The 14742-nt window shown below is 40.1% G+C and overlaps 2 protein-coding genes across 3 annotated transcripts; both read left to right on the top strand.

Annotated features, from left to right (window-relative positions):
- Positions 1–1192: 1192 nt before the first annotated feature.
- On the top strand, positions 1193–12178 carry slain1a (SLAIN motif family, member 1a; the record flags this gene model as incomplete). 2 transcript variants are annotated; one of them, XM_080456660.1, is made up of 9 exons in its annotated part: positions 1193–1671; positions 3940–4076; positions 6221–6337; positions 7665–7775; positions 8337–8486; positions 8882–9211; positions 10119–10304; positions 10498–10828; positions 11479–12178. In XM_080456660.1, the coding sequence occupies 9 exons, from the start codon at positions 1193–1195 to the stop codon at positions 11552–11554; spliced, it is 1917 nt and encodes a 638-aa protein (XP_080312786.1). In that variant the 3' UTR covers positions 11555–12178. The 2 variants fall into 2 exon arrangements, with proteins under 2 accessions (XP_080312786.1, XP_080312785.1); XM_080456659.1 differs by lacking the exons at positions 6221–6337; positions 7665–7775.
- An 823-nt stretch (positions 12179–13001) lies between these two features.
- LOC308073283 (uncharacterized protein) lies at positions 13002–13792 on the top strand (the record flags this gene model as incomplete). The annotated part of the gene is made up of 3 exons (XM_080412161.1): positions 13002–13022; positions 13157–13320; positions 13549–13792. The coding sequence occupies 3 exons, from the start codon at positions 13002–13004 to the stop codon at positions 13790–13792; spliced, it is 429 nt and encodes a 142-aa protein (XP_080268287.1).
- Positions 13793–14742: the final 950 nt, after the last annotated feature.

The raw sequence follows: 14742 nt of genomic DNA, 5'->3' as shown, positions 1-14742 counted from the left end.
ATAGAATGTCCAAGTCATTTCCAGGATATTTTCAACCAAAAGGTGCTAGGCCTATTAAAGGGGTAGTTCACCCCCAAAATAACTTTTTTTCTATTGATTACTGACCATCTGGAGCCTTGAATTCATAGATATTTTTTTGTTTTTGTCACATTCCTAAGCCAATAATTTGATTATAATAAATGTGTCCCCATTGATTCCGGTAGGAGACACAAATGCATTTGTGTCTCCTACCGGAATCAATGGGGCTAAATTTATTATAATCAAATAATAAAGGAAGGAATGCGACAAAAACAAATAAATATCCATGAATTCAAGGCTCCATGGGGTGAGTAATCAATAGAAAAAAAGTTATTTGGGGGGTGAACTAACCCTTTAAACCTGAAGATAATTGAACTGCTTATGCCTTAAATCATATTCCATAACTGGTAGGCAATATTATGAAATTAAAATAGAATACTCTCTCTACTCTGTGATTTCCACACCAGTGGTGGTGTGATGTGTATATGAGTACTTCCTACCGACCAATCAGATGGAGGCGGTGATGTGTGGCTGGCTGCACGCAGCATCTTCAGTGTTGCCATGTCCGCTTATTATAAGCGACTTTGGGGTTGTTTTTCTCTAAAGTCGCTTGTAAATATTAGTAGTTGCGGCTTGCGGGTTGCAGTTCTTTTGGGCTTGTTTCTAAAGTGTACTTGCTTATTGAGGCTTGCTTCCATTTTTTAAAAATGAGTATTTAAACCAGTGGCTCTCAAATATTTCCATGATTTTTTTTTGTGCCAGCCAGGGAGCATTTGTGAGTGTTGTTGGAATGTTTCAAAAATAATATTCCAAATATTCCACATTTTATTTCAAGAGTTTTTGAAAATAGAAGATCTACAAGCTCACAACGCGTCGAGTCGCAACGCGTTGTGAGCTTGTATGCAAACTATGCATGATACAGGTTTAAAGTGTAGCTTCTTTTGGGCTTATATTCCTAGACCTGGTTGCTTATTTCTCTCGCAAAATATGGCAACACTGAGCATCTTTGGAGTGGGTGGGCTGACCCAGGCTTGTGCTCAAATCCGTGCGTGTATAACCAACAACGGGGGGAATGATTCTGAATCTGGACACACACACACTTCTCATTGAATTGAATAGGACCCTCTATGCAGGCCGTGGTGTTATTTGTCCTTCTCGATGTGCGTGTTAACAAATGGAAGCAGAAGTGTTGAACCCCCGGATGATGGCAGACGTCAATGGTAACAATAAAATTGCCAACGCGGAGCTGGAGGTGATCAAGCTGCAAGAATTGGTCCGAAAACTGGAGAAGCAAAACGAACAATTGCGGACGCGAGCGAACGCTGTAAACAATTGCACGAACGGCCCTCATCATCATCTACAACAAACACCGTTATGTCTGCACGGGAACACAGCGTGTTCGAACGGGACTCTGTCTGGGACGTATGGCGTGTTGTTGAGTCCAACACAATCGCATCCATGTCCATGTGCCCTTGGTGGACCGTACAGTTTAACGGAGGAGCCCTTTGCTTATTTTCAGCCGACCTCGTTATTATCTCCTGATGCTGTGGAGGAGGACAGCAGCAGCAGCGCCGCTGGACCTACGGTTCTGGACGAGGTGGATCTTTTAGACATCAGTGCCCTTCTTCCAGTTGGAGTGCCTGAATGCTGCTGGTAACTGCTGTTATTCTGTTTTGTTGATCAAATTAACCATTGTTTCCATCTACATTTGATTCTAGCTGTTTTTGCATTGAGGGAATATCCAATCAACAACCAACAACACATTTAAACAAAGATTAGTATACATACATATATATACATATATATATATATATATATATATATATATATATATATATATATATATATATATATATATATATATATATATATATATATATAAACATTTATTTATTTATGTTATTGATTCTCTCTGGTGATACAGTCTACACCAGCTGTGCAGTATGTATGTATGTGCACGCACACACTGGCATCCATGCAGGCCCATTGATTAGAGAAGCAAAAAGGCTTAAAATATATCTATCAAAAGAGCTGGGCATAGCAAAAGGCACTGTGTAAACAGCCTTTTTATTCACCAGCAATTATCATCATCAGCTTCAAGACAGTAACACAGATTAGAGACATCCCTCCAGTCCACACACAGATCAGAAGATACTTGGGTTTGGTGGATTGTGTTTAGCTCCAGGCTTATAACTGAAGCACAATATCTGCTGAGTGAGGTAGGTAGCTCTTCTTACTAACATGCTGACTGGTGAACCATTCTGGCTCTGTGTATCTAGTGGTGTGGAAAATCTAGCACACACTTCATGCAGCACAATGCAGCATTTATGGCATCCAACGTTTACACTTGGATGTATTGATATCTTCTCACTCCATTTAACAGAACTAATCGGCTCCAAGTCTTCTGTCTATGACCTAGTTGCCACCAGCGGTTAGTTCATTGCACTCTTTGGCATTCATACACAGAAGTGACCACCCTTCGCCCTGGTTTGGGATTCAACCTTTTGTAAAAGGATAGTAACACATGTTTTCATGTTTGATAGTTAATTTGAAATGTGTCTCCTTATTTATTCACTTGATATAGATTATTTATTTTATTTTTAATACATAAAATACACATTTGAACAAAAATCTCCATGTTCTCCCAGTGGTCAGTGGAACAAGCATTCCAGCATGTTGTAGCTTATAAATTGGGGCCATAATTTCCAGAGGTGGTATAGACTATTTGCACATCTTGTCTACGCTGCTCTGTGCCTCTCTCAAGATGCGGGATATGATTTGACAGCATGGCACAGGCCCAGAAATCTATCTGAAAGAGTACAGGCCACACTAGAGATGGATTTATTCACAGCCCTGGAGCCAAGAGCTTGGAAGGCTGGAGATAGGCTAGATGTAGAAACATGGGCCACATTATCAGGGCACCTTATAAAGACAGGAAATCGCTGCTGTCATTTAGGCTCTCAAGTTTCGCACTGTTATCGGTTTGATCACTGCTGTGACCAGCAATAAAGATGTAAGTACCTTTTAAAAGGCACGTTTCAGGGCACACAGCCTTTGTAAAGATGTAAAAACCTCTCCCTTTACAGTGCCACGGTTTACCTCTGCTGTAAATTGGTCTTGCCTTCTCTGGGTCATTGAACTGAGATTCATACTGTATATTACTGCTGTAAAACTCATTGCCACAATGCCACATCCCTCAAGGACTCCGGCTGTTGTGTTGTTCTAATGGATGCACAGATTGTTTTATGAACAAAATAATTTTCTGCTCTATTTGATCTCTGTTCAGTTATGTTTTAATAGAAGTTTGGGCTAGTCTGTCTTATTAAATGTAATGCTAAACACTCACAATTTCAGTTTATTTTTAGGCTTGCAGGATCAACAAAAACAACTAAGGAAATGCACAAGAAAAAAAAAAGGTTTAGTTCATTCAGGTTCACTAAAAAGGTCAACATTAACACACGTAACATCTAGCTTATAAATGCCTGCAGATGGTTATACATGAAACATTTGTGTGTGTAACTAATATGGCTTTACATTCAGCCCTTCACATCACAGGTCAGGGCTTTGCCCTGAGACAATATACTTAGTGAGTATAATAGTAAGTAAGTAGCCTTGGGAACCAACTGTTCACGAGCCATGTGGCTCATAGGTCAGGTACTTATCTCCCGTTTCTTTAACGTATGGCAGCTTGATATATACTAAGTATATACCCCCCTGGACTAGTATGTCACAGGGACTTACCCCCAATCCAACCTTGATGCTGACTGCCAAGCACAGGCATTGGGTGCCATGTTTATAGTCTTTTATAGTTATGACTCAGCTGGGGACTGACCATTTAACCACAAGGCCACAGAGTTGGTCCCCTTGACAGTAGGCTAGTCAGATATCGTGGAATAAATTGCAAGTGATGCTGTGTTCCAGGCTGTACGTGAGTCCCAAAGCCAGGCTACAAGGGGAGAGTGTCCTCAGCCCTCTCCAGTGGTGCAGGCGGGTACTGGACCACCCAGGGCCGGAGGTGGAACTGGCTAAGAGGACTCTCTGTCTAAGATTGGACCAAGGTATGGTATGACACCCAGACTGACTGCCTTTATCTGGGACTACATCTAGACTTCTGTCTTGCGGTTACTAACACATGATCATAATCTGTGACACACTTAGCACAACTGGTCTCCACATGGTGCAATTTCCATGGCACTTGCTGAACCCTGGGAGTTTTTCATTGCACACAGCTGTCTGAAAGCGCTAACCATTTAAACACTTGCTTTTTAGACAATGTCCCTGGGTGGTTTTTGTGTCTGTCGTGATGTTAGAGAGGCTACCGCCTATTTCAGTTCCTTTCACCATGCAGGGTACAATTAAGAGCAATTACTGATGTATTACTCTGGATTGGGGAGGTGAATAAATAAATAAATATACCATATATATATACGGTATATATATACTGTGTGTGTGTGTATATATATATATACAGTATATATATAATATATATATACTGTGTATATATATTATTTATTTTTACTATTTTTAAAAACATTAAAAAAATAGTTCAAATAGTCGATCTACAAGCTCACGACGTGTCGATGTAGATTGGCTATTTGAACGATTTTTCAAAATTATGCATAAGGGGTAAAGCGGCACGAAAGATAAGGCCCCTAGTGTCCTATCAAGTGTGTCTTCAAATAACTTATTTCAATGGAAGAGTAGGGAGACCACCTCTAACTACTACAGATGTGCTAGTTATATCGTATTAACATACTATACCATACTGATTGGCTTAAATAAAAAATCATTGAAATAAGTCCTGGATTATAGCTTAGAGAGGATTACAAAGAAAATCATCACATTCCTTCAGTCAAATGGTCACTTTCTCTTCCTTGTGAAGCAAATTCAAATACTAAGATGTCCAGTCGTAACTTTTTAACGGCATGTTATGTCATGCACAAAATGGTCTCCATTCTGAAATTGCAAACTTAAATGTAGCGAAACACCAACTGCTGCTTCATCATGACTGAGATTCCAAACTTAAGTTTTGCAGCCTTGCAACTGAACATGGTTTCCATCTAGACCTTTCTTCCATTAACCAGCCTTTGAACCAGATTCATTCAGCTCGTAAAACAGTCTCCCCACAGTGTATGCATGTGTATGTGTCTTTGTGTCCATGATATCCATGTTATAATTCTGCATAGGGATTTCAGAGATCAGCTATTCTAGTATCAGTTATTCAGTGTGGGCCCCTCCCTTTCCTGTGTGTGTGCGTGCGTCTGTCTGTCTGTCTGTCTGTCTGTCTGTCTGTCTGTCTGTCTGTCTGTCTGTCTGTCTGTCTGTCTGTCTGTCTGTCTGTCTGTCTGTCTGTCTGTGTCTGTGTCTGTGTGTGTGTGTGTGTGTGTGTGTGTGTGTGTGTGTGTGTGTGTGTGTGTGTGTGAGATTCAGGGTCCTCTCTCTTCTTTTACTAAAGCTGGATTCATTGAAGGTTGGCTCTCCTCCCCTGAGTCATGAATACATCCTTGTTCATGAGTCCCAGTAACTGTTGTTTTTGTAACTGGCCGTGAATGCTAGTTGTATCCAGTAGTGGACTGGCTAATTGTGTTAAGAATGCCAAATGCTCTGCGCTCTCTCTCTCTCTCTCTCTCTCCGTCACTCTCTTGCATGCCTCTCTGCCTAACAATCCCAGAAGGGTAAATCTATGTTTTTAGTATATACTGTAGGCTATAGATATATACATATATTGAGCACACATTCTAGAATATAATTCTAGGTCGCCTTCACTCACTTCTATTTGGTATAATAGCATAGAATAACGGATAACTGTATAAATGTGACCTACTGTACACATCCCAGAGCACACTACGATTTACCTCAAATTTGGTTGGAAAGGAACATTATCTAATTACATGCTCGTCATTGCTCAATGCCTGCTGATTCTGAGATCCCCTCCAAAACAAGCTGTAACCCAGTAAGATGTTACAGTAAAGGCGTGCACCAATCACCTGCCAAAAATAGCCAATCTAAAAGCTCACAGTGCGTTGCATCGTAACACCTATGTTTATGCATACAGTATGTGCGTGTGTAAATATAAGAGAGAGGAAATAGATTTGTGAATGGAAGGTGAGAGACATTCACTTTGAGAAATAGAGAGAGAGAGAAAGAGACTAGGTGAATGTCTCATAACCAACATGTGCTTCCTCACCTTTGTCCTTCCTAGCCAAGCGGTGGCGAGGTGTCCCCTCTGTACGTCCTTACAGCTGTATAGAGGGTCTCTCCACCCTCAGCTGTCCCGTCCTGCCTTATACTAAACCTGCTGCACTAACTGATTCCCCAGGTAACAAATGCACACACACAGGTGAAATCATATCTAACCACCACTAACCCACTTACTAGGATTCCTCTGCTGATCATTTGCACATTTGAAAAGTGTTGCATATAATAACCAAGAAGCCACATACTCATCGTTATTGAACATGCTGGAATTTACTATGAGTGACCTTGAGTGTAGTATTATTTGCAGATATCTGAGGATTCTTGTCTTTGTCATGTAGTGAAGCAATAAGACACTTCTAATGTGCGATCATTACATGAGGAAAATGTGCTGCTGCTGTATTTTTTCTACCGGTCTATTCTTTGGAAAATGCAAGGTTTGCATACCAGACATGATGATGCATTGCAAAGAAGAAAGGAAGGCATTTGAACTCTTATAGAATTACAGTATCGGAGATACTAATAATAACATTCCATTTGGTAATGCATTTAATAAGATTTCTTGTTTAATTGTTGATTAAAGATTAAGATTTGATTTCCCAGAAGTATTTAGACAATTCGTATTTGACTGTTTGATTGAGTCCAGTCTCATTATTTGCAGAAATGACAGATGTAGACAGTGTAGCTTAGAGCTACAGTGTAAGCTAAATTCTCAGTTTAGCTCGCATAGAGATGCAACAATGCACAAACCTTTGGCTGAGGCAAAAAAAAGATGTTGCATGTTGTAGAAGTTGTTGCACATTTTGAGTACATAATAGAAATGATTTTTTAATCAAGACTTTGAAGAACCTTTTAACCTTTTAACTAGTTATTCTCTAATAAAGTTTTTTTTGTTTGGTCTGTTTTGTAAATCGATTTTGAGTACCAAGAAAAGCGCTATAAAATTAGATGTAGTATTATATTATTATTATTATTATTACAAGATTTACAAATAATGACAATAAGCCCAGGATCAATTCTGACTTGTGTATTAGGCCTAATTTATGCTTCATTGCATGACGTGTCGCTCGCAGAAAATTAGTTCATTTGAAAAATACGACGCAATAAATCATGTCACATCACTCGAAAATCTGTTATTTTCGGCAATCGAAGTATAGATTAGGCTTTACTCTGTGATTCAACCACTTAAACCATATACGTACTTTGTTGTACATCAAATAGAAAAAAATTGCAGATCTACAAGCTCACAACACATTTCAATGCGATGCATTGTGAGCTTGTAGATCTGCTATTTTGGTAAATGTTCGCTGAATGTTCACCTATTTCTGCGGAATGTTCATACATTTTTGCTAAATGTTCACCTATTATTACATGCCAAGAATATGGATGCTAGGGTTCATGTGGTTAAAATGCTTCTCCCTTCCGCTGTCTCTCTCTCTCTCTCCTCCCAGCTCCATTCCCTTCATCCAGTCAACCTTTACACCAGCAGACTCTCCAAGGGAGGGTCAGCTGCAGCCTAACTGACAGAGCTCCCACCTTCCTCTCTAGCGCCACACTCCACAGTAAGACTTCATGCTGATAATCTGTCTTCATGCTCTACTTTTCGTCACTGCAGTTTCATCCAGTGTGTGTGTTACAAGGCTAACAGAGATCTATTTTTATATGACTATGTAGTGCACATGTTGTCAGGTTCACATCCATTGTGAGAGTTCCTGGGTATGTGTAGCCTCGCGTGGCAGGACGATCGGAGGTCTCCGCCTTCTGAAACGTCTAGTGACATCACATGATATCTAAATTCACATGCTAGACCTTCACCCACTGCTTTGCAAAGCAATCATGATACCGTCCCAACATGGACCATCCTAAAGTTTTTGCTTCGCGATGCTGGTTTAATTGTTTCCACCCAGTTCAAGGCCCTACATTAAATTTGCATGTCACCAGATGTTTTGTTAGGCGGAGACCTCCGAACGTCTGGCTTATGAGAGTGTGTGTACGTTTTTTGTGCTTATATCCCATCCACATGTTCAGTTGAAGTGCAATTCCTCCTGTTTTTTGCCTTCTTGGCTAAATATACAGTAGCATGTTTTCGTGGTCAGGAAGATATGCCTCTGTCTTGTTTATAGATGCTGGTCGCAGACATGCAGCAATCAGCCCCCAGTCCTCCTTGGACAGTGAGTTGGGTGTGTCAGAGCTGGAAGATGACACCATCTCTATGGGCTATAAACTGCAGGACATGACAGATGTCCAGGTCATGGCGCGTCTTCAGGAGGAAAGTGAGTCACGTGTCCCACTGCCTATTGTAATGAAATGTACCATGTAAGGTGTTTAGTATTTTTCAAATGGACGAAGTTGTTAACTAGAGTTGGACAAATAATACTGAATGAGCTGCTGCCGACGCCTTTATTAAAACAATAGGCTACAACGTTCTGAAGATCTGGAGACAGTGTGGCATCCTGTACATGTAGTGGGAGCAAGCTGATTACACTGCTGACAAGCAGTTGGCTCTAGTTGGCTCACTTGGCTGTGATATCTTTTGATGAAAAGATGTGTAGTTTCACTATAAAGACAAGAACAAAAAATGTAGCAGAATCTGTCTTGAGAGATTAGCGTGTGTGAGGTTCAGGGTCAACTCGCCCCCAGTCCAACATGTTGATTCCTCTTTCTTTAGGTCTCCGACAAGACTATGCCTCTACCTCAACTACAGTCAGCCGCAGAAGCTCTAGCTTCTCCATACACTCCCTCAGGCGCAGTGAGATGGACCTTGAGGAGGAGGACGAGGATGACGAAGGGTATGATCAGCTCCCTCCCCCCCAGCCTCGGCTGTTCCGCACCGGGTCTATGCAGCGGGGCAGCCTGCCCCACTCCCACACCTTCAGCAGTATCAGAGACTGCAGACGTAGTCCCTCTACCCCCCAGTACCCCCTCAGTGGACTCTCCCAATACTCTGGCCCATCAAGTCTGACCACAGACATGCATGCAGGCTACAGGAACAGCACAGGTGAGCATGGAAGTTCCAACATCAAATAATACATTCATTTATGTATTATTGTGGTTGTATTAACCCTCATTTTTTCTTTTTGGGTAGTTGTGACCACAAATGTTTCAGATTGTTGCAACCCAATTATTCTATGAGGAATCCACTCCTAAACGTCTCCATCAGTTACACTAATTTGAGATGGGTCTGTTCTGACCAGATGGGTTCAGTTTGTGCCAAGACGGATTAAAGTAGGACCCTTGATGATAGGATGAGAATTGTATCCTTGGGTGGGATTAGTAATTCTGATTTAAACTTACCCTCCACTGGTTTAATTGAAAGTCAGGGCACGTTTATGGTTATTACCTTTGAGTGTGTTCCTGTGTACCATTAACCAGATGTCACGTTAACCAGACTTGTTATTTTATGCCAAGTGAGGAGGATGGCAAGTTTCCTTTTTTTACAGGGCATCATAAATTAAGCTAACAAGCTGATTGATTATCTGTTTTTATGATGTCATGAAAGCATGAAATGAGCATTAAAAAAAAGAAAAAGAAAAATAAACGCTCGATGAAAACCAGCAATTGCTTTAGTTCATAAAGTGTAATCTCCTGTTATACTGGTATTAATTGAGTGTATTATATTTATTGAATATTACTATACTGGTATTCAATTGTAATTAAGTTTATGGAATGAACACACTGCTTGTAAGCACAAAAGCACATTCCTTATGAAAGCTTCCAAGAAGCTGTTGGCAATGACATATTTTATACTCAAGGACAACATGCCAAAAAAAAAAAGCTTTAATCTTTCTCATAAACTTTCTGTACACTTTGTCTCATAATGTCTGAAGCTGAAAATGTCTGAATTATGTAGTGTATAAATTAAGGTCTAAACATGCTTGATCTGCTTTGTTGTTATGGTTGCATAGACAAGCTTCGCAGAAGCATGCCCAACCTGATCCGAGCTCCCAGCATGCCTAGTGTTCCTAGTATTCCAAGCCTGGCTTCCCCTGTCAACCCCTCGAATGGTCCCTCTTCCTTGCCAATGATGTCCTCCCTCCGGAACAGCCAGAGTTTTGACTCATCCAATGGGCTTGCACGACTCCAGTCGTCTAGTAAGACATGCCTCCTCAGTATGCAGAAATAAATCCTTAAAAAAAAATAACTTTTTGTCCTGCAATGTATAGGCTATTCTACCCGTTTTGTTTTTTTTAAAGCAAAGCACATTTCAACAAGATTTGAGTTACTTGCAAAGAAGTCACTGAAGTAAGCACCTTAATCTTGCTTTTGCTTTGTCCTGTGTTCCAGTTCCTTCCCCAGGCCAACTCCTTCAACGGGTCCAGAGTGTGGGAAACTTCCCTACCACGCCCCGGCACCCTTTGAAAGCCACCGCCTATGTCAGCCCGACAGTCCAGCAGGGTCCCCCCTCCACTCTTTCCTCCTCTGTCAGTCTACACTCTATCCCCTGCAGCGGCACTCTGCCCCAACCCTTTAAACCCAGCAGTACCTCAGCACCACAGCCTCTAAAAAACGCCTCCACCCAATCCGCTGCTCCTCGCAGTTCCCTACCTCGCCCAGCTTCTTTTGTAGGAACCAATGGGACTCCGCGTCCCAGTAAAATCGCCCAGCCCACACGCAGGTAAGCCATTAGACTGATTCAATTCAAAGGTTTCTTCATTGTTACATTTTGTGTATGGGTACATAAGAGTACAGTTATTTTGTTGGGCATGTGTCTCATGTATTTGTGGCCATGGTGAAAAAGAAATAAAATACAAGGTGGGAAACCTGTAATGCACAAAACAAGAATATTTACGTTCTCTATGGATGTACTCATGACACAATCAAGAATTAAAAAATATATATATGGATATTTTGGGGGAAATGTATCGCAAGAAAAAAACTAACGCTTCTGGTGTGTAGGGACCTTAAGAAATCTAAGAGCCCCACTAGAAGCCCTTAGAGTCTGGGGGTGGTGTTCATTGAGCTATATACAGTAGCTTGAGGAACCCGATATAACATGGCGCCACTTCTCCATTGAACTCAAGGAACAAGTTCTATCCGGTTTTGAATGGTGTTCTCAGGCTTGATACAAGAACACTCTGCCCATTAGATTTAGGAGAAGAAAATAGGGTTGGTGAGCAGCTAGGTGGCAAAAATGGTCATTGTCCAATGTAAAATTGTGTTGCTCACAAGGATATTTGTTATGTTTAGAGCTTACTTATACTGATTGCATTTGTAAGGCTTGAGAAACAATGTAACTAACCAACTACCAAACCTGACTCTTCACAGTTTACTGCCTCCCCCAAAGAGCCTGGCTGCCCTGAGTGCCCTGAGGGATGGCAGCTGGAAAGATGGCTGCTACTGAACCAAGTGTTGAGGTGAAGACCAAGAGGTGTACAGGGTAAAGCTGCATGGGGCACCGACTGAAGCTAAAGTGTCCTGTCTGGAGGGCTCGTTCACAAGGCTGTGACCCAACCGAGGGTGACTGTTAACGTTTGGGAATCACTGTTTATCGCAGAGGACTAAATAGAGACTTACAGCAGTATGGGTCCAGCAGGCTGGATCTGTAGCTTACTACCTTCAGAAACACAAAACCAATGCATTTCAAATTACCGTACAACCTGGCAATATGCTGATAATCAATTATTTGATATGTACTGGATTCTGATATGTGCTTTTTGATTTGGCATTGTGGTTAGTTTATTATTTCATTCTGTAGAATGGAAAACCAGCTCCTGCTGAAAGATTAGAAGAACGATAGGCTATGCATTTATACAAGTCCAAGCTTATCATGATTTTCTATTATATAATGTCACCTTTATTCTGTTATGTCAGTTAAGATTGTTGTGTCAAATAAGAAGCTGAGATTGAAGTTGGAAGTTTTGTTACATTTTGTGCCTGTTATAAAAGTGGTGGAATTCATGTCAGTTATATTTATTGTTTTGGAACTTCAGCACTTTTTTATCAGCATTATATTTAACACGTCAAAATGAAAGGTCTGCTTTGTTTGTTTATTAAGTAAAATAATGACATTTAGTAACGTAAAACGTAACTATACACATGTTTTGGCTAGTTTGTTTTCATTACTGTTTACAAGACAGCCAATATTTTATTAATGTTCTTTAATGAACATTAGTGCTGCAATGATATTGCACATACAACTCTGATGCTTTTTATGGATGACAATAAATTAAAGAGGAAGTGCATTTTTGAAGTGAATAAAAGGTTTTCCAAATATTTCTCTCCATCTTAACATCTTTCTGTGGCGTAAAATACATGCACTGATGTACGTTAACCAATTTTACGTTATTTTCACAAAGCAGTAAAAGCCATGCCAAGTTAATCCGTGAACATTTGTGTACCCTGTCAAATTTAGATGGCATTTATTACTCATAACATTCTAATAAGCATTACAACAACAATTTATATTTCTCTGTATAGTAACAACAGTAAGTAATTTAATTTAATATTCAAATAGTTCTTCAGCAATTGAGTTACTTGGGGTCTACTGGAAATCGTTAACTCTGAAAAGCTCCCCTGGGGGGAAAATTGAATAATCTTTAACAGCATGGTATGTTGATATTGACTCACCCAGGCAACGTTAAGGTGACAACTCATTTAGTAAAGTAAGTGAACACCTGAGTAAAAAGGCAAGTAACATTTCTTCCTATCATTTAGTATTATATGCACATGAAAACGACAGATATTAGTTCAGGAAAATCTTGATAAATTTGATTTCATATCAAAGTTCCATTGAGTTCCATAAAATTGTGATCAGAGGGAGAATTTGGTTTGTGGATCTTGCGAAGATCATGCCCAATAAATCACAAGAGGTAAGTCTGAAGACTTTTTCCACAAATACATTTTTGTGTACTTTCAAGACAAAGAAAGATTTTTAATATCAAAGCATTTACAGTATGTTTTGTCACGAATATTTGTATTATTCCAGTATATTGTGATTTTCTAGGATGCTGTAATCAACCTGAAGACAGTGCAGGACATTTCCAGGCAGCTTAGTTTTGAGTGGACAGTTCTGGCGTATGAACTTGGCTTCACTAGAACTGAGATCAGGCAGTTCCAAACCAAATCCACAGAAAAGAGAGTCCAGGCCTGGAACATGTTGGAGAGCTGGTATATTGTGTGCGTGTGTGTGTGTGTGTGTGTGTGTGTGTGTGTGTGTGTGTGTGTGTGTGTGTGTGTGTGTGTGTGTGTGTGTGTGTGTGTGTGTGTGTGTGTGTGTGTGTGTGTGCTTATATAAATATGTGTGTCTGTATACATGCACATATGCCTTATGTTCCTTATGGACTTTCATCGCTCTAATCTAATGTACTAATCTAATGTACTAATCTTTGTCCACAGGTACGAGAGGTCATGGGAAAAGCCAAACAAGACCAAGCTCCTGCAAGATGGCCTGGAGCGTGCAGGCAGGCGTGACCTGGCTGAGAAGCTCCGCTGTCTCCACTGGGGCCACCAGAAGCTGAGCCACAGAGTTGAGCTGCCTTCTGCCTTTCCCTTCCTTATTACAGTCCAGAAGACCATCCATAACCAAGAGGGCCTACGCAGAATAAATGACCTCAACCACAGATGCACCGGAGGAACATAAACTGATTTACACACAAGGATAACATCCTCTTACATGTAGATCTTTGCATTCTTGCTTCTACCAATATAGAACACAAAAGACAGTTACTCAAATCTCAAAGCTGCAACCATTTGTGATCATATTTTAGTTTTTTTTTAGGCTATGTGATGTAATGTAATTGTATTTCACCGTTTGTCTGTTTTCTGATGTTATTGTTTTTCTGTTTTTCTGTTTTGTGTGAGGACTGCGGATGAAAATTAGCATCTTTGCTAAATCCGGTGTATTTACGTTCATGTGACGTTCATTAATATGCTCTGTCCTGTCTAAATAAACAAATAAAGTAAAGTAAAGTAAATCTAAATAAATGATTTAAATAAATGTATCTGCTGATATGACTGCTCAAAAAAGAACCACCTATTATTTCTCATAAACCTGTTTATAAATAATGGATAAGGATACGCCATAAATAAGGTGTATTGAACTTTCATTGCAATATGTCATAATTTGAACAATGTATAAATTCATTTAAAAAATCTGTCACTTATCCAAGGGGTAGGCTAATAAATAAATGTGGGATAGTAGAAAATGTTATATTATTACTAGCTGAATCATGGCACTGCTCTCATTTGACCTTAATCCTGGGGCTGGGCTGCAAAACGCTATAGGCTGTCACAGCATTGTAAAAAGCATTGAGCACAATATCTAGAGATAAAAAGAATAGTCTATATGACCAATGATTTGCAGCCTAGTCTGTTTATATGTCAAGCATTCGTTTTCTTTTCTTTTTTCCCATTAAATTAATGTAACTAAGTATGTGCACTAGACGACAAACATGCGGTTATTAGAAAAACTACAAATAAAGTCAACCAAACCTTACATGACTTCAACCAATCAGAAACGCGGCCAGTCAATCCCAGCAAGATTGTGTGAGGACGCATTCAGCTGCTGTTGTATTTTTGAAAAGCAAAACC

The sequence above is a fragment of the Gymnoscopelus braueri genome (genome assembly GCF_963280865.1).
Source record: "Gymnoscopelus braueri genome assembly, chromosome: 18".
Taxonomy (NCBI): Eukaryota; Metazoa; Chordata; class Actinopteri; order Myctophiformes; family Myctophidae; genus Gymnoscopelus; species Gymnoscopelus braueri.
The sequence above is the reverse complement of the archived record's forward strand: the minus strand, read 5'-3'. Positions and strand labels throughout refer to the sequence as shown.